At 41.3% G+C, this 23,842-nt stretch overlaps 1 protein-coding gene across 2 annotated transcripts; it reads right to left on the reverse strand.

Annotated features, from left to right (window-relative positions):
* Positions 1-267: 267 nt before the first annotated feature.
* DAPP1 (dual adaptor of phosphotyrosine and 3-phosphoinositides 1) lies at positions 268-22,991 on the reverse strand. 2 transcript variants are annotated; one of them, XM_051790513.1, is made up of 9 exons: positions 22,633-22,991; positions 14,199-14,321; positions 10,891-11,024; positions 7,304-7,434; positions 5,946-5,993; positions 5,645-5,707; positions 3,549-3,634; positions 2,930-3,017; positions 268-1,911 (listed from the first exon to the last, which is right to left on the reverse strand). In XM_051790513.1, the coding sequence occupies exons 1-9, from the start codon at positions 22,956-22,958 to the stop codon at positions 1,861-1,863; spliced, it is 1,050 nt and encodes a 349-aa protein (XP_051646473.1). In that variant the 5' UTR covers positions 22,959-22,991; the 3' UTR covers positions 268-1,860. The 2 variants fall into 2 exon arrangements, with proteins under 2 accessions (XP_051646473.1, XP_051646472.1); XM_051790512.1 differs by lacking the exon at positions 268-1,911 and having other exon boundaries at positions 2,551-3,017.
* Between the last annotated feature and the right edge of the window lie 851 nt (positions 22,992-23,842).

Below are 23,842 nucleotides of genomic sequence, written 5' to 3' on the forward strand. Positions count from 1 at the left end.
ACTGGCTTCAGTTTGTGACACCCATGTGCTGAACGTGTTTCTAATGTTTTGTAAAGCAGCTGTCCGTGTGAAAAAGGGAAGGTTGGTTTCGTGGTTACACGTCAAACTCCATTTCCAAGCCATTTTCCCAGAACAGTGATGCTGCTGGAGAAAATCATCTCTCTCTTCCCCTTACGCTGCCTCTCTCTCACACAGACTCAGCAAAGGTTTTCAAGCTAAATGGAAGGTGCCAGATTGTTAAACCACTTCTTTAAAGGAAAAAGGAGGACAAAGCTTTAACAATACAGTACAGGAAGACAAATACCCGTGCTAGTTTTATAATGACATTTTATTCAGAAAACAGTCTGTATAAAAATATTTACAAGTATTTTGAATTTCTAAGTTGCAATAAAATGCTATTCCTATGTCCAAATCTAGATTTTCTTTCTTCCAGTGTGTTTTAATCTTCCTCTTCTGCAGTCTTCTCACAGTAAAGGCAGTTACGTAACACTGACCTGCTGTGTGAGCAATGCTCAACACAGACTGCAGTGTTTGCACAGTGGGAGGTTTGTGTGTGCTGTTTCAGCATAAATTTGACTGTTATGCAGGGAGACAGGGCCTCCCTGCTCTTTCCCTACCCCTCCAGGAGACTCAGGATTGCTCAGGGTATCTTGCAGGTGGGTCAGCCAGTGAGGTCAGGCCAAGTGGTCTTGGGCCTCTCCAGTGTGTCAAGCTTTTCTTCAAAAATGTAACATCTATTTTGACTACAGCACCAAAGTCCTGGGCTTCCACTTTTTGTCCCTGTAGTGAGCCACACTGTTAAATGCATATGAGTCTTGCACAATACAGATGTAAATTTATATCAGGTTATGTAGAAGATGTATTCTGTTAAATTTGTATTTTTAGCATACATGGTGCTCCTTGTTCAATATAAAGCAAGCAGTGCTTAATTCTAAACACAGTTATGGTCAAAATCGTGTTTTGAGTTCTCTGTGTGAGGAAAAAAACCAACAAAATCTGGTGCATTTTGTTGTGATGAAAAAAATACAAAGCCTGGTGCATTTTCAAGGGGGACTGTAATGAACCTGACTCGTAATGCTGCTAACAACGCTGGTGGCTGCTACAGGCAAAGCTCTTCTGCAGAGCCCTGTCACCCAGCCTTGGGGTCCTGTGGCACCTCTGTCCTGTGACTGCCTGGAAACAGCTTCCTGTTTCTTGTAACCCTGGTTTGTAAACAAGCGTGCCTACATGATGCTGCTCACCATTACCTATTTGAAAAAAGCATTCACTTGTAGCCATCACTGTGGTATAAATCTAAACCATATAAAAACATATCTGACCAGAACTAAGTCATCCATCACTTTGAAAAGGGCCGTGAAATATTCTCTGGATTACAACATAGATACTATTCACAAAAATGTAATTACCTCTGTCATTTTTCTTTTGGCTTAAAGCCTAAATAGGTAATAAAAAGAGATATTTAATGTTTCCAGGAATGACTCGTTATAAATAACAGGCTCAAGTTTACAGAATGTGATACTGATGGTTAGTTGTGATGGAGCTTGCAATAAATTATCAAGAGTGCTCTGAATAACCACAAAAGTTGTCAACAGCGACTACTTCTGTGATGAGTTAACAGGTGTTTGAATTAAGTGCATTACAGGCATACACCATATCAAACCAACCCTGGTTTTGCAGCAGTCTCCATGCGTGATTCCGGGGAGCACTCGGCTGTGGGGATCCTTTGTGTGCAGAGCTGGGTAAAGGTCTGTGTGCGGTGCACAGGCAGGCACACTGAGATGTGAAACTGTCTTCTAGCAAGCACTGCCTTCCCTTGGCAGAGAGGCAATTCCTGCCAACGGAGCAGTGCTGGCGGCACAGCTAGGAACTGAGGGTGGCGTTGCGTTCCTCCAGCTGCTTCCGTATTTGTGACTGGAACAGAAAGACAATCCATTACTGTTTGTCGGCACGCGTGCGGATGTGGGTCAGTATGACCAACACGATTACTGATATTTCTTAGGAAGTAGTGCTTTCAAGCCTTTACATTTTCTTCTCATGACCCAACATGTGTGGTCTGTGCTGATGATCCATAATGTTTACCAACCACATCATGACAATCCTTAAAGATGGAAGTAATTTTTTCTTCCTAATGAGCATGCATATTAAAAGTTGCATCCCAAAAATGTGACCCTGGGTTTGCAAGCATATACATTGTGCCCCTGTACTTGGTGCTTCCCCCTGTACTCAGCACTGGTGAGGCCACACCTCAAGTGCTGTGTCCTGTTCTGGGCCCCTCTATTCAGGGAGATCATTGAGGTGCTGGAGTGAGTCCATCAGAGAAGGGCAACGGAGCTCGTGAAGGGTCTGGAGCACAAGGCTTATGAGGAGCTGCTGAGGGAGCTGGGCGTGTTCAGCCTGGAGAAGAAGAGGCTCAGGGGAGACCTTACTGCTCTCTAAATAAATACCTGAAAGGAGGTTGTAGAAAGGTGGGGGTCGGCCTCTTCTCCCAGGCAACTAGTGATGGACAAGAAGAAATGGCCTCAAGCTGCACCAGAGGAGGTTTAGGTTGGACATTAGGAGGAATTCACAGAAAGGTTGATAAGATATTGGAATGGGCTGCCCAAGGAGGTGGTGGAGGCACCATCCCTGGAGGTATTTAAGAAGAGACTGGATGTGGTACTCGCTGCCAAGGTCTAGCTGACAAGGTGGCCATCTGTCAAAGGTTGGACTCAATGATCTCAGAGATCTTTTCCAACCTAATTGATTTTGTGATTATGTGAAAACTATGTATTCCAGCCTAGCTGGCCTGGAAGCCAGAACAAATATTCCCCTCTTGCAGGTGCTGAGAACTGTAATATTTGGGTGCTACAGTACTGGGGGGGTTTATGATTGGCAGTACCAAGGGTGCTGCTGCCTGAGCTGTCCTGCCATGTAACTGCACATCCCTTACCAGTTTCCATCGCAGTATTTTAATCCACTCATCAGCTTCTATTCCAGTTTTTGCACACAGGTAGTATGTCCTTAGTGGGAACACTAAACTGTAAGTAAACAGAACTTTCTTAGATTGCTAGAACAACTGGGAGTTTTTCCTAAAACTGAGCCCAGCTGGCCTGCACCAACAGTTGGTCAGACAGAGCCGGGCAGGAAGGCTGCGCTCCCACTTAGTCATCAGGAGGGAGGTTAACCAGGAATGGCAGACAGTCATTTACAGCTCAGGGAGATGCTGTCCCAGGTCCATGGGGATAAAAGACCCTTGTCTGGGCACAAAGTGATTACCATGTGACCTGTAGTAATGTCTGAACCCAAGATCCATGGGTCTAGGAGATGGTTATACAGGCTTACAGAATTAGAAAAAGAAATACCCACTACACGTAGGCCCACCTTTTGCCAGCAGTAATTTGGCAAACCATGCAGGACTGAGGTTGGCTGCCAGAAAGAGACTCATGATGTAGAGGATCAGCAGGGTCACAACCAACAAGGGACCTTTCAGAAGCACTCAGTGTTTACATTTCTAACTTCCCTTTCTATTTTGACCTTCCCAGCAAGATGAACAAAGTACTGCTGCTTACCAGAAACAATTGACTCTTTCCTGGGAATAGTCAAATTGCACAGCTGAGCATTCAGTTAAGTCAAGTGCCCGAATCGGTTCTGTGGCCTTGAAAATAAAATGTTTTTAAAATGGGAACACATGAAAACAGAAGATAAGGCTATCTCAGTTCATCTTCAGTGCATTTAGACCTTTACTAGATTTTTCCAGGCATAGATACAATAGTTGTAACACCATAAATCCAAACTAGCAAATGTAACATCAGTATTATCATATGAATTGATCTAAATATAAAAAATCCAGGACAGTTCAGATCTGGACAAAAAACTAGAGGAGATCTCTAGTTCAGGAATGCTTGAGCTAGATGCAGACTGCTGAAGATTTGGCTGATGCCTTATAATGCAACTGACACAGCAGCAAATCTGGTATCACTTCCAACTGAGGTTTACAGAGACAAAGGGATGGGTATAGGTCTTACCAGACCTAGCCAGCTGTTGGAGATTTAATTAATTCCTAAGTGCCTTAAAAGGATGTAGCTGGGTAAGGAAAAATGCAGAAGCAGAGCTAAAGTAGTGTTTGCAACAGAAGTGATGAGTCTGGCTGCCTGAGCGGTGTGTGTGTATACACATATATACATATATATATATATATATATACACACACATTAGTTTCTTTGGGCAAGACCAGGAGTGTACAGATGCAGGGACACAGACTGTCTAACTGCAATCCATCTCCCTTAAGAGTTTCATTCTCCCTAGGTGTGAGAGTTCTTCCTTGATTTGTTTCAGCCTCACAGTGTTAAGACCTTGGAAGAGGCAGCTTAAGCAGAAAACCATCTTGCTTTCTGCCTAAACACCCTTAGCTGTTCCCATGGTCCTTCATCAGGTGTACGGAGGTGTCCGTTCCTTTCTCTTCTTTCCTTACATTTTTTGTTGGCTCAGTGGCTAGTAGTTATAAGCTTCACTAGAGGGAAGCCACTTGTGCTATGGTGTGCTACCAAATGTTATCCTAGGACTAGCTGCAAGCTGCTCACCTGTAGATATCTGCAACTCCACAGCAACAACAGGAGTGCCAGGAGACACCAGACCTGCTGCCGGGAAGGAGGCCATATTCCTGACAAAGACACCTTCTTGCCTGCTAAGTCACTAATAGAGTGCTGCCTCTTGAAACGTTATCCTGTAAACTTAATTCAAGTTGGCTTGAACTGTAATGAAAACTGATGGAAAGCAAAGCAAAAACATAACTGTTTATAAATTGTAATGCTTGGTGAGAGAAGGCAGTTGTGTCTGCTTTTGCATAAAAATCTGTTAAGAGACTTGAAACAAGTCTTGGCTGAGGTGCAGAGGTAAACAGTTTGGCTGTGTTAATGAAGGAACCTGAACTGGAGGCACTGTAAGGGCAAAGAAACTCTAGAGGTGTTTCTTATCTTTACTCAGATTAAGATAGAAAGGGAGCAGCAACTGTAAGGACAGGACGCTTTTCCCAGATGCTGCAGGTTAATCTTTGTCAGATGAAATTTTTTAATGAATGGTTTTCTATGTATACTTTTTCTACGTAAGACCACTTGAAATAATAGGACGAAATAAAAAAAATGCAAAATATACTACTAGTATTTTTAGAACTATTTGGATAGCACGCTATCTGTTAGGTTGCATGTCTAAGCTACCAATAAAAGCTGTGTAGTGCTGGTAACTTAAAATCCTCTTAAGAAAGCAACTCAACAATATGTTCAAGGCCAGGCTGGATGGGGCTCTGAGCAACTTAGTCTAGTGGAAGGTGTCCCTGCCTACGGTGAGGGGCTGGAAGGAGATGATCTTTGAGGTCTCTTCTGAGCCAAACCATTCTGTGATTCTATGGAAAAAACCACTGTGAACAACAACCCTATCTAGTAGCTAAGACTGACAGAACACAATAAATGTTTTCCAGCCATAAAACTTATTTTCTCTTGTTGAAGTCATCAACAAAACTCTGACTTTACTTGAAAAGTTTGACCCCTCTGACAGTATGAGAATCTTTAGCCTGGGAAGCTGTGATACAGATGCAAGAAGCAAGAGATACAAGGAGGCTGCAGCTGCATCTGTAGAGGTTTAAAGAGCAAAATTGGTGTTTGCTACTTACTGTCTGGTCTTTGAAATACTTAAGTTCATTCCTATGAAGTGTAAACCACCTTGTCTTCCAGTTCTGAAAGATCAAGAATGGATGGTAACTGTCTTGGGTGAATTTAGTCTAATGTTTCTTAGGAAAGAAAAACATTTTAAAGCTGTTGACTTGCTCTGTTTTACAGTCATGCTCTGTTGTTGGTCAAAACACAAATTGTTCCTCTCTGCAAGGCAATGCAGGTAGAGCTATTTCAGCTCCACGTTGTCTGTAGATTCTGTTGGTAATCAGAGTGGAAGACAGCAGTAAGAGTTTTCCTTACCTTAACTATTTTGCCTTGTTTTACCAAATATCCTTCTTTTGTACCAAGCTGTGAAGTAATAAGGAAAGGGATCAGGGTTAGAGATTGAGCTCTGCTTCTATTTCCCACATTCCCCTCTTTGCCTACATCCAGAAGAAGGAAGAGCAGCCTGTTCTTAGGGAAACTCCCTGTAGCCACTTGCCTTGTCCTCACTTCAATGCTCCACTCAGACAGCTGGACACCACTAGGGTAAACATGGACCTGTGCTGGCTCTGAAGGCAACCAGGAGGCAACCAGAAGGCAACCAGACCGTGCCTCTCTCAGTGACACACTAGCCTGCATCTTCTGAACCAAGCACAGCAAAATAGTTGCACTTATAGTTTATGTAGTAAAGTTAGATGTTTCTGAGTCAGTACATGTTGTAACCCAAAGCACATAGGGTTTAACTGACAGTGAAATTATCCACAGAAATTGCTCCTCAAATGCAAACAGGGGAAAGTACTGTTTTACTGTGGCATTCTCTTCTCTCAAACAACCACATGCTTGAGAGGAAAAACCTGTTATGTTCAATGTGCTTTTTGAAAAATTGATTTTTGAGCTGTTTCTCTGGTATCATGAGTAGCACTTGGACCTTATGGCTTCTCAGATCCTGAAACTCTGTGTAGGGACCTGCGAGACTGCAGACCTCTGAAAATCAAATTCTTGCCAAGTCACTACTTGTTCTTGAAAAAATATTGTCTTTTTATTTGTGGTATGTGGAAGTCAAGCTTCTTTGGAGATTAAAGTGTAACTTGGCCGTGAAGGGTTAGTTGTGAGACACATCAGAAGTGGTTCTTCTATCAACTTTTTCTCAAACAATATAGTATATAATTAAAATACCTTCCTCTCTCTTCTGAGGAAACTGTTCTCAAGAAACCACCTGTCTCACTTAGATATGAGTTACAGAGGATTTAGAACCTCTAATTACTGGCCAAGTGAGTCTCAGATGTCAGAATGGGTGGCCCAAATGGATATGATGATATTTTTTGTGTTTTTTAATTCATGATGATGTTACTGCTAAGATGGCATTCTAAAAGGAAGATAACAGGACAATGACAATTTTTCACATATTCTTTGTTTGGATGGTCAGACTCGGTTAGGTCAGCTGCAGATAATGTTTTCCCAGTGACATTGAAGGTTTCAGTGACAACATTATAAAAGGGTTTATTTGTCATGGGACCTTACTTAGCAAGTCTGTGTTTGTTTTGCCTTGGTTGGCAAAGACTTCCTGCATCTACAAACCCATAAAGGGATTAATTACTTGTCTTACTCCACAGCTCCCTCCAGCAATCATGCTACACTCAGGCCAGAAGCACCCCTCCTACCAGAACACAACTTACTGAGGGAGCATTTGGAACAAGATCACTTTCTGTCCTTCCCGTCTGCATTGCAGTGTGAACTCGGACGGACTCATAAATGGAAGGTTCTTCCACTTGCCGTGGGTAGGGATGCTTTAATACAATTAAGGTTCCTGGAGAGAAAAAGAGCAGGAGTAATTCCTCTGGCGGGACCATTCCAAAAAATAATTGTCAGTAGCTACCTGTTTGTGGAATGATTAACTTTACCTTTTCCTAAAATTATAAATGCAACTGTGAAAACTGTAAATATATGGTCCCTTTTCAAAACTTTTGAACTTACTAATGCTTGCAGGGATCACTTGACCCATTAAATTCCCTTCCTGCAAAGGAGGCTGGCTGGCTGGGTAGGAAGGATGCTAAACAGGATAGGAGGCCATAACAGTCATTGGTTTTGCCAAACAACCCACTACTTGCTGGTTAAACCACTTAATCTGTCAGAGCTTCAAATACAGACTTCCTACCAAGAAGCCCATGTTACCATTGCCTTTAACTGTTTTTACTGTAACTCTTTCCAGTTAAATGTTTTGATTATGGCCAGTCTTAGTTCTCCAAATAAGGTCACATTTATTGCACTTTCCCTGAAAAAAAAAAAAAGCTGCATTCTCAATAGTGAATTTAATACAATAATACACTATTCAAAATAGTGAAGAACTTGCTTAAAATAGTAACTGCTATGCGATCTCACTTCATTCTTTAAAAATAATGTTGCAGCATACCAAGTGCTACTCCATTTGCATTTATGCTGATATTGCAGGTCTTAAAGAGGAAAGATGCTAGAATTGGTAAGAACTTGGACTTGAAACCTACGAGTGAATGAGTAATTTAGTAATTTTGTAATGGGAAAGGCTAAAAAGTGAAGTGGAAAACTTGTATTTGAAGTAACCAACTGAAATCTATTCAGAGGCACAGGGGGTGTATGCAAATGTGATATATGCAACTTGCCATAAGTGAAAAGTCAAAATTAGTTTATGTCTCTCTGGTCTTGCAGAAAAATAATGCTTTATCATTTAAAATGAAATTGAGAACACACCCATCACCATTCAACAGAAACTACTCTTAAGCTGTTGCATAGAATCAGAGTACCATCATCAGTACACCATGGATAAAGAGCCCCATTGCAGAACTGGAAGGTCTAATTTAACATTTTATACAGTATTTATTTTTTAGTAAGTTCTCTGTGGCTTTTTTTTTCTCCACAAAAGATACTTGTACAGAATCATCAAATGACTATACACAAGAACTAGTAAAAGCTGCACTGGAGCAAGATTCCTCTTTCGTGTTTGTGTATGGTGTCTGTTTCTACAGAAGAATGAAATTAGTCCCATTGTTAGAAATGCTAGCTTTAAATGACTGGCTTTTTGGTCTGGCTAATTTTTACATGTTTCCAAAATCATTTAGTTAAAAACTGATAAACAAAGCAAACAGGTAAGAATAACATGTTGACCTTGTTACTTTGAAAGAAGATCCATCTTGCCTGTTCAATAAACCATCTCAAAAAACACAGTAGCCCCACATTCCTTACAGTTATCTGTAGTTTAGAACAAAGTCTACACATTGCACTTCAGAGTAGATGATGGCAAATTAAGCTGTAATACAGACAAGATTGGTTGGGCTTGAAGCACAAACCTGCAGCTGTCCCAGTACAAAAGAACCACAGCACTCCATGGATCAGTTTGCATGGGTGTAGGCCTCTGTGTTTAAGTATTGATCAAAGAGAGTCTGGTGAGCCTCTTCAGACACAAAACTAGCTCCTGTGAGACAAACTTAAGTGGAAGATAGTAGAAACCATCACACATCCTATTTCATGTGTCTGTCTTATAAAATCCTGTTCAAAAGCAAGGAGAAGAAAAATGCTGTCTTTCTTTACTCCTTCATTCCTGATCTCAAAGTGTTTCTATAGAAAATTGTTTGCAAGTACAACAGGGAATAAGAAAAACTGGTCCAACTACTTTCTACTAATGTCTGAGCTAAAGGTCACTTGCTGCTTTTCACTGAAAGAAAGTGTTCCCTACGAAATCAGACTCTCTTCCTGGCCCTTCTGCCAACCTGCTGTGTGACCCTGTGTTGGGACAGACATTCTGCCACACTGACACATGGCTTAGAGTTGACACCGATGAGCCCCTACCCCATTTTTGACAGAAATTGGTTACCATCCAGGAGAACTCTGACACCCATATCTGAAGGAACATTGCCTGAGTGCTAACACTCTCTTCTTCTCTACTGTTATCCATGGTAAGGTAAAGTGGAATGTTTCTTAATGTGATGTTCAAGTTTATCTGTTTTTTTTTTATTCTGTAGCACATCCAACATGGAGGTTTCACAGAGCCAGCAGAATCTGAGCAGGAAGCCTTGAAGTGATAAGTGAGCAGTGTTGATCCCATCCACAGAGATCACATATCACCAACGCCTTGCTTACTAATGTGTGTAACGTGCAGTGAAGGAATGAAGAATGGGTCAATACAAGTTCTGTATGTCATCTGAAATCTTTACAGAGTTAGGCCTGTTGATGCACATCTGATTGCACAGGAAAAATAGCTACACAAGTAGGAACTCTGTGTTCAAACCACTCTTCAAAGCAATTTAAAAAGACAATGCTTTGAAAGATACTAGTGCCACATTGAGTGTACAACTGCATTTTTCTTGGGGGGAAGAAATTTGCAAAGCAACCCTTGAATTTAATGTTTGCATTAAAAGAGCACTGGTGACATATTACAGTTAATGGCATGTGCCAACTACCATTTAACTGGTCTCTTGCATATATAACTAGTACTACTCTGAGTTATTTGCATACACTTTCTACAGAGGATACCGGAGTTTTTGGTACTATCTTGTACTGACACATCTTCATCTCTTACGTTTAAAAAAAACCCTAAAACTGGCATTATTATGATATTACGAGTCTGTTTCTCCAGGGGTTCTAGTCTGGTCATGTTCAACTCACTTGTAGGAATCAAGTTTAATCTTTTGAGCTTTAATTTAGGCAGCACATTGTCTGTTAAAGAAGCCTATGCTTTTTCTCTCTTAAAAGCAAGACAAATCACTGTGATGGCAGATGGCATCAGCAGGCTGATGCACTGTAGACAGAACAGGAGAGATGGTTCAGACCACATTCCCTACAGGAAAGAGGAACATAACACTGCAGACTCTTTCCTTAGATGAAGAGTAGTGAAGGTAAACAATTTCAAGTCCCTTTTCCATTTATTCTTATAGGAGAATTTCAACTTCATAGATGAATATTTATATGCTCACTAAATGCCCTTTTTGAGAATGTTCCATTCCTTCCACTACAGGCACATTTTGAAACAATCATCCTCTGAGAAATCAAAAGGAGCTCATGTCCCTGGTTAGCAAAAACTCAGTAAACTTACATGTGGTTTATCTTCAGAGTACTTGAAAGATTTTTTTGAAGTGGAACTTTTTAGATACCTGAGGGTAATAAGAATGTTAATTTATGAAGAGGAACACTTCAGCAGTAGATCTACTTGCTAACACATTGGAAGCTCCTTTTACTTAAATCTGTTTGAAGCATCACTACAAATGTATTCATACAAACATATGGCTCTCCTTACCTGTTTCACTTCCAATTAAAGGCTGATTGGCAAAATGCATGACCAATTCCTTCAAGCTAGAAAATTCATTAAACCCAAATTTAAATGAAGTTCCTGTGTATTCAACATGGAAGTGTTTCACAGAATCTTTTCCCCTAAAATAAAAAAGGAAAATTTGTCAAGGCATAAACGCCAGAGGCTTTTGGGATATACAATCCTTAAATAGCAGCTTTCACTACAGGAAATCTGGCCCAGAGCACAGGCTGACATTCGCTGTCCTAGCAGTAATACCACTGCCATTACTGTCCCCACTAATATTCAACACATCCAAGAATTGGATTTGAATTGCTGCTTTACAGATATGAGGTGATGAAAGCCTAGAAAGGCCAAGTGACTTAACCCTTAATTTAACTCTTGCATCAGTAAAAATACTCATAAAAGAGATTTCAAGCCTTCTGCCTAAAAACGATGATATCCCTTCACTTACTGGCTTTAGTCTTGATATTGCTTGGGACGTGTCTTACTTTTCAGAAAGCATCATAATCTCATTTAAAATGTCTTCTATTTCTCTTTCAAAAATAAGCTCCTTCTTTTTGCACCCAAACAGGGGTTTAATAACCTACTTTTAAATACCTAAGGCTTTACAATTTGTCTGCTTTGTCTCTATTTGGATGAATGGTTCCTCTGTGATGGGCACTACTAAAAATGAACCAGGGTCCTGTAGGGGAAGTAACAGCATTTATTTGTGAAACCTGATGGTATTAGAGAAGTGTGCAAGGCCTCACTTCCTTGATGGGCAATTATTTTGACTCAAAAGAAAGTGACGCACTTAATGAAAGTATTTATCCAGTGAAAAAGTTACTTTTGTAAATGTTACTGGCACTTAAAATAGTTCAGAGTAAACTTTGTTTGAGCCAAAACTTATATAGGAAATATATTGAAAATAGAGTGAAGAAAGGGATTTATAGCATCTTTTCCATTGTTTACTGACACTTCCACTGAAGATTATGATTTCAATCAGTAGGTACTTAAATGTTCATCTCTGAACAGTATTTGTGATATTGTAGAACGTGCCTCTATTGGCCTCCAACATTTTTATGCTACAGTCAGCTGGGGCACAATGCCTGCAACAAGCCAAGTGCAAATGTTCCTCACTAGCGCAGAGCTGCTGTAACTCTGCTGCAATGACAGGATTTTCCGTCTATTCCTCTAATTTCATAAGAAATATAATGTTGCAATGAGAGCAACTTCTACTCTGTTTCCTACTTCCTTTTCAAATTGGCTAATTTCAGTGGGGGAGCAGGCAATACGTGATCTCTCTTCCTACAGCTGTCAATAAAACCCTCAAGGGATGTCTAAGCAGTTTTTCCTTTAAGAAAATCCAAAACTATAATAATGACTGAAGTTCCTTGTGAGGCAGAGGCAAAAAGTAAAGTAAAAGCTACAGAAGACATTTTAGGAGAGAAAGAAAATGACAGCCAGAATTGCTAAATTTATCCTTTCCACAAAAATGTATCAGAACAAAACTGACTTACTTATTCTAAAATTAAGTTTTAATATTAGTCAAAAAATTGAAAGGAAAATGTAAAATTAAACAAACATAGAAAATAAACATTTTAAAATCAAAATCAGTATTAAGGGAACAGTACCACCAAAAACTGATGTAACACAATAAAAGATCAAACTCCAGATTAGGCTATTCAGTTCACATGGTAATGCAACAAGTAATTCTTGAAACTACAAGAAGAGCTGAACAAGAGATTGGAATAGGCCTGAAGTAGACTTTTCTAGGTCTTCTGAGGCTAGAATTTCTTAAAGCAGCAAATTTATTTTCATCAACTAACACTTTTGTTTCCTATTAAAAGAGCAACTATTTAAATTTCCTTTTATTACAATAAGTTGATTCCTGAGTGCCCTTTAAAACTAGCTGAAATGTGTATTTTTAATTGTCTGAGGTAGACTATCTCAAATAATGCTTAGTTACATTTTAAAGTCAAAAAATATTAACAAGAGAAACAATGATTCATTTAAAATTACTTTTTTTAAGGAAAGCTATTACTTACAAATGCCACTATTTTTTTTCCTAACACTTGCACTCAATTCAGTCGTTGCTACTCTGAACACTCGTTTTGTAACATCACCTCCAGATGTGTTGGGCGCCCCCAAAGCTCTTTGTATAAATAGCTGTCTATAGTGGTAATAATTTTAACAGTGTATGTATAGGCACACTTGCTCCTGACCTTCTGTCAGAAAAGGGTGAAACAGCTCATAGTTGCCTTTTCCGGGGAACAGGGTATGTGCAAATTGCACTTCCAAATTGTAACAGCTCGTGGTACTGCATATGCAGAAAGTCACAATCTCAAGGGCATATGCTGTGTTCCTGTCCAAGTTGTAAATAATCAGCATTATTACAATGTTCAAAGTGACTTTAGTTCAAAAAGTTACTGCGATTCAGCTGAGCTGGGGCCACCAATTGTTCAGAGGCTCAGTCTGAGGCAGAAATGAGCTTGAATGCAGTAGCTTAAAATTTCACTCTAAGGCTGCTTATACAATTGCCAAAGCCTAAGAATGTATTTAGGGTTGGTTACCTCTCTCAGCTGACATGCAGGGACCATCTTCTGTGTCTAATGCACATGTCCTTTATGTTGTCTTGCTAAAATACTGTGGCTTCTCTACTTCTTGGGAGAGTCTTTAAATGTGATTCGTAGTGAAGTACCCAGGCCAGGCTACCTGTGCTCTGTATTGGTTGTGTCCTAAACTCACATAAACTGCTGTAGTTGACTTCAAGGGCCTGACATCTGTCACCTGCAAAATACTGTCTAAATCAGTCATGCATAACTGGCTGAGGCTGAACCCTAGCCCACAACAGAGGAGTAAAACCATCAAGTCAAACACTGGAACATCCTTCAGAGATGGTGGTTCCTATTCAGCAATTCAGAAACTAGTGAAGCTAGCACCTATTAAATTGTATGTTTGCCACTATCCTCATCATAAAACCTCTCTACTCCCATCAGCTGCTTCTTAAGCTCTTGTAATTGCCATACAGATTTTTATCATGCAGACTGAAAATCTACAGCCAATCCATAGAATGATGTTTTCTACCAATAAAATTAATTTATAATTTGGAAAAATGAGAGCAACTGTCAAATCCAATGAATTTTTTTTTCCTCTAACAAAATGTCGTTCAATGGGATTACACCATTAGGAATATACTTCAAAATAGTCCAAACCCTAGGAAAAAATCAGTAGGTCATCTCAACGCATGAGACATACAAACAAACATGTGAGTAAGTGCAGCATTATATTAATTCACTCTGCCCATACCCTACCTTACAGAGAGGGAGTACAAATCTTCCCTTTCATTACTCTTCCTCAAAAGATAGCTGCCATCCCGCCCGTTGGAAAGCAGCAGCGCTTCTGCTGCATGTCGGGTGAGATTATCATGGTACCACCTGGGAAGACACAAAGGGTTAAAGCATCATTCTCTCAGCTCTTAATTGACAGCTGCTGCTGCTTCTTTTTGGAGCAGGGTTACAGAAAGAGGAAGGACTGCAACAACACTGCTACAATTTTGAGTTACCATCCTACTCACAGGTTGCACAGATCCATGCCCCTTTCAGCAGCCACCTTTTGACATGCTCAGAAAACCATTTTTTGTCAATGCAAAGTTGTGTACAAACAGCTTTAGGTCTGAACCTAAAGAACCCTGCAAATTCTACTTGTCTGAGCAACAAGTTACCCAGGTCTGTGCTGATAAGGTGAAAGCAATTTTGGGGGGTATACAGAATCCTCTGTCTATTTTCAGAATCTGTACTTCCTGACATATGTATATGCTTTGGTACACTTCCTCTTCTGGGGCAAACAGGCAGCACTTGAACTCCTCACAAACTCTGTATTTCCCACAACAAATCTACAGTACTAAGATCTGCAATTAAACATGCTTGCCTAAGCTTAGAATTACAGGGATCAAAATTAACTGACGAAATTTCAGTGAAAATTAAGAAATCTCATCGTTGTTGCCACTTGGCCACACAAGGTCTGAGAAATGGAGGAAAACATCTAAACACCTGCTTCAATTTAACTTCAGTGAAAATTAACTTCATTTTTCTATGTGAAAAATTTTGCAAGGAATTCAGAGGGAAAAAAAAGTCCTACAAAGAAGTCCAGGAAATGTAGTTTATAGCTTTCTTTCCAATCATTTCCATTCCATTTCATCTTAACGTTCCACGGTAGAAACACCCAACTTCTTTCAACAGTCAAGGATCTCCTTAGCAATGAACCTGAGACTGAACACAAAAAACGCTGCAGCTATAAAATGTTGGAGTTCCAATCCTGTAAGACGTGTGTGCAGATATTAACAATAGCTATATACACCCACTAGAGCCTCTGGTGCAGGAGGGAGGGATACTACATCCAAAGCACGGTTCTGCAGGGAACAAGCTTCCTATGTCTGTGAGTGAAGTGGTGACAGGTCTCCTTTCCCTTCCTTTAAATTGTGTGCGCCTGTAGCCCTGGGCTCAAAGTCTATCACTGTTTCAGACAGAGAAATACAGTTTCACTGAAAGCAGAAGTGTCATCATAGCACTTTCCAGAATTTGTATCATGGCAGTCTTTAAACTGAACCCAGGTGCAATTGTATACTCTTTCTCCTTAGCTGTTGTTCACAAGTTGCCACTAAACTTGTCATCTCACACAAAGCTCTAACTCTGAATTTGGACAGCTGCCCAGTTGAAAAGCCAGCTGGCTGATAAATTGCTTTATAAGAGACTCCAGACTGTTAACCCAGCGGAAGACAAGATCCATGTGAAACTCAATACCGACAGGGTATTGCTGCTTTGGCTCTAGTTTGTGGTTTGTGGGGCATCTACACAGTGGAATAATATAATGAATATTTAAAGATCAAAGTGTCATCTTCTGAAACACCTGTCAGCCAAAATCCACTTTGGTATTAACTGCCCAAGTAAGTAACAGTCAAAGGTCAGATCTGTCCTGATGTGAAGAGGATTATATCAGCATGCACATTTGGCTGGACCTGCAGCTGGGAAGGTAACACTGTGTTTTGGGTGGGATTTCATAACACCACTTCTCCTACTTCTGTGCAAAAGAAGCATACGTTGACAAAATCTGTAACCGGTCATTTGCATGAAGGAGGTGAATTTAGTTTGACATTTCTCATAAGTGTGCTGTTCCCTTATTTCCAGAAATGCCCTTTTCTAAGATTTTAATTAGGGTTTAAAAAGTGCTATGTTTAAATCCATGCTCTCTTTAAACATAAAAGGTCAGTGACTAACAAAATTTTACCACTATGCAAAAAAAAAATAAATAAACTAACCAAAAGCCAACAACGAAACCCCACCCACTTAAATGGGAATATAATTTTGTTTGAAAGTGCAGTTTTGCTAACAAGGTTGCACCAGTCATCTTGCCTAAATATGCTGTCTCAGACAAAAATCCCTCAAATGTTACTGTGTTCCTCTTGCTCATCTTAAAAAGTAGAAGTGGATATGAGGCAGTACTGCAGATCTTAGTATCAAAGGGACACTAATATGTTATACATATTTTGTCACAGATGGTTCAATTGGGTTACTTGGATATTCCACTGTGAAAATGGTCACACAAAACTTGTTGCAAGCATAGGTAATGCACTTGTGCACTTGCACAAGCATAGGTAATATTTTAAAATGCTGTGGAAAATTTAGAATTTGCACCACAGACAACTAGGAAGGTAAACAAATACACACCTGTGCAAATAGTCTGCTCTCCCAATCAAGCCTGCCTGATGAAACAAATAGAAATAAACGAGACTAAAAATAAATCCAAACAGTTCTGTGGTGAAACACTACTAGGTATACTTGAGGTAAATTTAAGTATTTGTCAGAGGGGAATCCTTCTTTTTATCTGTTTCAGAAAAAATCATTTAAACAGTTCTTTGAAATTTGCAGGCAAATCAAGATGGGAGACATGGATCATTTGGCAAAACACTGTAAGAGGCAGTCACATTTAGCTTAAATTTTGGTTGTTTTCCGAGTGATACCTGGGACAGGAAACTGTTGGATAGAAAACACAATACTAAATCTACCTTCTTGCCTTCTTAAAATGAGACATTAAGGAAATTAAAACACTTTATAAACACCCATCTCTTTGAAGCCCCTAGAAAGACCTTCAAAAAGCTTGGCTTCGGTCTTTGATGGTGCGTATCCTGCATACTGGGCTATTTCTGAAGCTCTTTCCAAAAGTCTTTTTTATAAATTCCTGTATTCACTACAAAAAAATTTCAGAAATAAGCTCTGTACTTGGACACTCAGACTGAAAATCATCAGTAGTGTAACAACTGTGTGGGGTTCCTGATTCAGATTTCTCAGAAGAAACACAAGAAGAAAGATAGATGAAAGTCCTTCCCTGCTTTAAAGCCACTTCTGCTGGCTACCCTTGGCCTTGCACACCATCCTGTCCGATATATAGAGGTTTTTCTTTCTAATAATTTCATTTCTCCTATTAAAAAAATCTACATCCTCACCTTTTTGGGGTTACTTCTCCATGATTTGACTAGCAGTCTCAGTCTCAGAGTTTATAACTGCTGTCATTTATCCATTCTGGTTGCTTTAACTTTGTCCCAAATGACGTTAAATCTCTTAAACCCATACACGTAAGCATGTTTGTGTTATCAGTGTATGTTGTTGAATGACCATACTATTCTTCCTGCTCTTCGAAACAGAAGAGTCTGCTAGGCCAATGAAAGCACATCTTAGGATGGGCATGCACACCTAGTTGAGATTACCTTTGTTAATCTTTGGGAAAAAATTTTTTTCAAAAATTAGACTATTCTTTAGTTCCAAGCGCATTGGTGACAGCATAGAAAGGACCTTACCAAGATGGCTGATAAGAGAAGGAGAAAGAAATGAGACACTCAGTGCTCCAGAGAGCCCAAACTCATCAGAGCACACAGCCTTGCCCCAAAGATCTGCCCACCCAGTCAGCAGTGGGGTTCCCCTGTGGAGCTACGGAGTGAGCTGGTGGCTGCTGCAGTGCAAGCCATGTCTATGCTGGCAGCCATATCACTGCAGCTATGCTGGTCCTCACAGCTCCAGAATAGGATGCATTCATGTTAAAATCTCCTCTTGCATTAAGATCTCTGTGTAGTTAATGCAGAGACTAGAGGTACCTACACTGAGGTGATGATCACAAATATGTTACAGCAATGTTTGAGGTGGGAAACTCCCTCTTTAGGTTAGAACATCATCTTCAAAATGTTCATTTGTTCTTTAACAACCCAAGTTGTTTCAATGAAAAATGTTAATGAAACTTTATTCCTATGTCCCCGCAGATCAGAGAGCCCTCTAGGTATGGCATCTGCTGTTTCTGGTAATGCTGTTTTTGAAGAAACCATACAGATATCTTGCAAAACATTACTGCCTGTGTAAATAGGGGCTAGTGAATAAACTTGTAGCTGGCATTAGGTGGATTAACTTTTTAACAGTAACATAATACACAAGGAGCACAAACACTCATTCATGCAAGAATGAATGTTGAGTGACTTGGGTAACTCTCTTCTCAGCCATTTCTATGTGCAAACTGAGTAACACCCAGTACAAACACTTGCTTTTCTTCCTCATAAAAATGAAAGACAGTAGCACCAGAAGAAAGAACAGCCAGAAGTTCTGACTGCGATTTGGTTTTAGTACCTGGAGTGATAACTCTGAGGTATGCCCAGCTATCAGATAAATGCAGTAGGCAGAGGTCACACTTAGTTTTTGTGTCCTTATCAGATTATGTTCTCAGATGGTTACAGCCTGGATAGAGTTAGAAAGTGTGTGCATGTTAGGCTTGCTGTCGTAAAAAGTCAGGCAATTCAAAGTTCCTTCTCTGAAGCAAGAAGGAGATTCTGGGTATTCAGCTGAGTGAATTCTCTGCTCCCTTCCCAGAAGCTCCCTCCCATACTGCAGGTGATGCTCCTCAGTGGGTGACCATCCCTGAGGAAAGCACCTTGTAGGACCCAAGCAGAAACACTGCAAATCGAATTCATCTCTCAGACACTTCTGAAGAGTAACAAGAATCCCCATTAGTGGGAAGATGGTCCAGATGTGCTTGCAGTAGGACCTCACTCCAGTATTATTCATAGCAGTTATTCACCCTGAGTTGGTTGGTTGGGGTTTCTTGTTGTTTGTTCGGGGTGGGGGGTTTTTTGTGGTGGTAGATGATGACAAGTTTTGCACCTTATTTTTGTATTAAAAAATATCTTCTTCAGCAAGAAGCTGAATTTGCTTACATTTTATAACTATACACTAGGTTCAAAATGTATTCCCATTCTTAGGTTAAAGGAGTGGTACACAGTACTGCTTGATGGAGTGCACTGACTTATCTCCTCTGACTGGATTCAATGCTCTTCACATACCTGTAGTCCAAAAATGACTCTAGAAAACTGACTCACTAGTTCTCTATTTTTGGCATTCTGGATTTCAGCAACTTCCAGATCTTATCTGTCAAGTTGTTTTGGTTTTTTTTTAAATTTATTTTCCTAATATCAAACTCTAGAAGCATTGCCTGCCATCTGAAAGTTGCAAAAGGGTACCTCATGTCACTAAAAGTAAAATTTTGGCAAGGTTTTTAATGGCACATGAGTTGACAGAGCTCTAGAGAACCTACAAAGGCGCAAGGATGCTAAGACAGAAGTTATAGGTGGCATGCAACCAAAACTGGTATTTATTAGACATCCTTTCAATGTGTCACACCAAAACATTTAATCACACACCTATGTAAGGCACTTTGTTCAAATACAAGGATGCCATTACATGGGAAAAATAATTTTAAAATAGAAATAAAAGGAAATAACATCAGTGTATCCAGCCTTAAAGCTCCTGTCTTCTAACTGTAGACTTTCACTAGTTCAGCTTCTGTTTTTCACTTCCATTTTCTCTCCCCCTTCTTTCAGCTGCCTTCATTCTGATTTTCACCTGGTCTTTCAACCCACTTTCTAGCTGTTTTAATTTTTTCTTTGTTAAAATTTGAAATATAGATGAAGAAAAAAATTCTTATGACCATATACCCTGTTCCAGTCATACGTGCTCCTCAATTCCCCAATTTTATTATCACCTGATCTAGGCCTGAGGCCCAATTTCTCTTCTGAAAACTAAGCATGAGGTGTATTGTTCAGACTTATAAATACCATCTGTCATGGGACTGTCAAACCTGGAGAAGCATAAAAGCTGTGCTGCAAGGGGTGACAAAGAAAGCTCAGACTACAAAAGGAAAAAGGCTACAAAAACTTGTTTCCTCTTGCCCTGTTCCTTTCACCTCCAACAGGCAAACAGTGTCGCCCAAACTATGCTGTGCTGGGACAGAAACTGCACTACCAGATCAGCCTGGAATTACTTGGATGACAAGATATTCCACATTCTCATCTCTTGCGCAAATAACGTGAACTGCAATGTGGAATTCCCCAGACTCACATAGGACGTGACCAGTTACAGGAGCTTCACACTGCAGTATATGGGCTGTCCTTTCAGCTGGAACAGCAATAACTGCAAGTGAAGAAAGGGTTGACTCCAGGAATAACCGGAGACCTTCAAAGAAGAATCCCAATGTCAGTTTCCCTTTCCTTTAAGCCAAGATGTTTATGTCTCTTTTGACAAACTTCAGTGTTCCCTTTTAAACATTTTAGTATATTTAGGGACAAAGTTAATGAATGAGACAACAAGTTCTTAATAATGTGTTTTGATTTTGATCTCCCTTTTCATTAGCCATTAGGTCCACCTATATGCACATCCTCACAATGAACCTGCACGTAAGCGGAATTTTCACTACACTGCTGACAACTTTCCATTTTGATGAGCAGCTAACCTGGTAGACTATGAGCATATTCCGGTGCTCAGCCTCCTTTCTTGTAAAAGGAAAGGAAAAGTCCTTCTCATTTCACACTTCTTCAAACCTTATCCAACTTCTTTGATTTTTGCACCATAAAGCAGAAGCTCTAAAATAACATCCTTCAAATTCCCCCCCAAAGGCACCTGAATTTCAAAGCTGCTCCTCATTTGAATGACTGCTGTCTCTGCTGATCTTTACTATGGCAATGACACACGTTCCTCACCAGAACTGTGTCTCAGTTGTGCTAGATACTATGTTGGGTGCCAGGGAAACTCAGCATTGTGATAGTATCAGGAACTAAGTTTAGGTCGGAAAACCCTTGTGATGACTGAAAACTTAATTTTATGGTCTGGAAAGTGACACACCCACTTCTCACAGCTGTAAAAGTATTTGCATTAAGAGACCTTTTAGACTATGCTACAAGAATGCTTGCTGTGTGAGGACTTCTTTTTCCTCTTTATAAAAAGACAAAAAAAAAAGCGACCTTAGTACTAGCTGAAAAGAAAAGGCCTTGTTTCATAACTTGAAGGGATTCTTTGCCTGGCAGTGCACCTTTAGTGCATTTAACTCAACAGGCTCCCCTGAAGGAGGTGTTTAGTATTCTGTGATAGGGTGAAAAGTTTAGGTTTTCCATTGAAGTGGAAATAAAATAAAGAAACTACAGCTTTAAAAATGCATATTTGTATCACTCTCATTTGTACTCTCTCCTTCTTATGGACACCACATCAGGTACCACATGAAGCTGCAGTACCACAAGATCATCTATGAGGATGAACTCCTCACCAGCGAGTGAGGCTGTTACTAGGCAGGTGTTACTGGCACATATCAGCTCAGACCATATAGTGTAAATGAATAAAAGTCTGGTAATTGGGAATAATGCTACCCACAACAGCTGCAACTATTTTTTTTTCTTTCTTCCCTGAAGATATTATTTTAGGATGAGCATAACCTTACAGATGCAAAGAAAATGTATATAACGGCCACGCCGGGTACCACTTGAAAGTGACTTAATATCATACCTGTTAGATGCTTACATTATCAGGCATTTCTTTTAAGGGTTCTTCTAAATATGAGAAAATATCAGCAGTGTTTAGATAGTAATTCCAAGTAATTTTGTTGCAAAATGGGTGTGTCGCATCAGACAGGGAAGGTCTGTGGCATCCTTCAGCCTTCCTTTTTGCTCCCGGGATTTTTGCTTTTCAATGAGTGTGATGTCCTCCTAATGGCTGCGAATTACAGCACCTTTGGGAAGCCTGCTGCCTCCCAGGGCTCAGCGAGGAGCAGCCGGCATGGTGGCTGGGATAGCAGCCCTCTGCTCCAGGGCCCAAACCAAACTACAGAGAGGCAGCCAAAGGGAGGGCACGGGGAGGACAGCAGCTCTGATTCCAAGCTCTGGGTTTGGCGCTCCCTTGAAATGAGGGAAAGCGGCACGGCAAAATCTGGGTTCTTCCCAGCAGAGGAGGTTTCAACATCACAGAGATTCTCTGAGGGAAACTGCCGCAAACTCTCCACTACATTCGAAACTCCTGCCTGCGCTCTAGTCTTTCCTGACTATTTTTGTTCCTCCTACTCACCTGTGGCCTTCCAACCTTTCACACCTGCCGCAGGGACGAGGCACTAGGCTTCCCCGAGGGACCGCACACCACGCCCGGAGCCCTTTGGCGGGCTCGTTGAGACAGACCCCATGTTGTCTTATCACTCACTTCATTACCAAAACCCAGCAGCAAGAACCAGCAGCTCCCACCTTGTCAGCTCCCATCGGGTGGCGCGGCACCACCAAAACCCAGCAGCAAAGAACCAGCAGTTCCCACTCCCTCGGCTCCCGTCGGGTCACCCGACACCACCCCAGGACGGTCATTTAGGGCGTCCTTCGTGCGGGGACCCCCCACGAGCGCCGCTTACCCGAGCGCCGCCAGCTCCTGGTCCAGCGGCGCGGCGGGGCGCGGCTCCCGGCGCTGGGTCATCGTCCCACGGCCGCTTCTCCGCCGCCTCCGCCCCGCCGGGGAACGACTCCTGCCCGCGACCGCCCCCGCGGGACGCCGAGGAAGTGCGAGGTGGCACCTCCCCGGGCGGGTCCGGTCCCGTCCCGTCCCGTCCCGTCTCGTCCCGTCCCGTCCCGCCCCGCCGCCGCGTGAAGCCCCGTCCCCAAGGAAATGACCCCCGCCCGAGGCTTTGCGGACCCCCCCGGCCTCATCCGCGGTGCCTGGTGTGCGCCATGGCCCTCCCATCCTGCTAAGGCTTTGTTTTATCCCTACGATAATTCGTATTCGCAACTGCCTTAATCTGTCCACCCCTAAACGCATATTCCAAAGTGTTTCGTTGTACGTTCCTTTTCCTGCAATCAGTGATTGCCCCTCACCTCTTGTTGTGTCCGACAAAGCAATCAGCGAGGAAACCTGTGGAGGTGCACTCGGTATTTATTCTGCAAGTGTCAGGTGTTCAACCCAGCCCCCGGAATCCCGGTGGGTTTGTAGCTTGCCCCGCCGAGAGCAGCTCCCGCGGTGTGGTACTGCCGCTGGCTTGCCTGGGAAGGGGGATTCTTCCTGCCCTGCGCACCTTGATTTCTTTGATCGTCACCCCTCTCCGTGCAGGCTTTGAAGAGGTCATGCTGCCTCTCAGAAACAGTGATAGGAACATCAACTGCTGAAAAGATACCTCTGAAGAGGGAATGAGGTTGCATCAAAAGGATATTTCTGAGTGTTGTCTGCCATCCGCCCTTTCCAATGATTAAAATGATTTCCCACAATACTAGAGGTTATTTGTATTCCCCAATACTTCATGGGCAGTAATTATTATAGGTGTGGCAAATTCTTTTACGAATTTCTTTGACAGAAGGACAGTCTCCAAAAAAAAAATAGAATACTGTTTTCCGGTCACACTGAAGTTTTCACTAGGTATCCAGTACAGAAAATATGGTTTTTCCAGAAAAACTGGTATTTAAAGAGGATGAAACAGCTACTTATTTTCTCTCATACACTCAGTGTGGAGCCAAGAGTCGTGGAACAGGCGTGCTGCCTCTTAAATGGGAAAAGCTTCAGAGAGATTCCATGTGTCAGATCAGACTATCCTGTTGTTTGAGCTTCTGATCGTGGCTGCAAGGTGCTGTGCTCCT

This window comes from Manacus candei, unplaced genomic scaffold (assembly GCF_025592945.1).
Source record: "Manacus candei isolate 608988 ecotype Guabito, Panama unplaced genomic scaffold, ASM2559294v1 h1tg000028l, whole genome shotgun sequence".
Taxonomy (NCBI): domain Eukaryota; kingdom Metazoa; phylum Chordata; class Aves; order Passeriformes; family Pipridae; genus Manacus; species Manacus candei.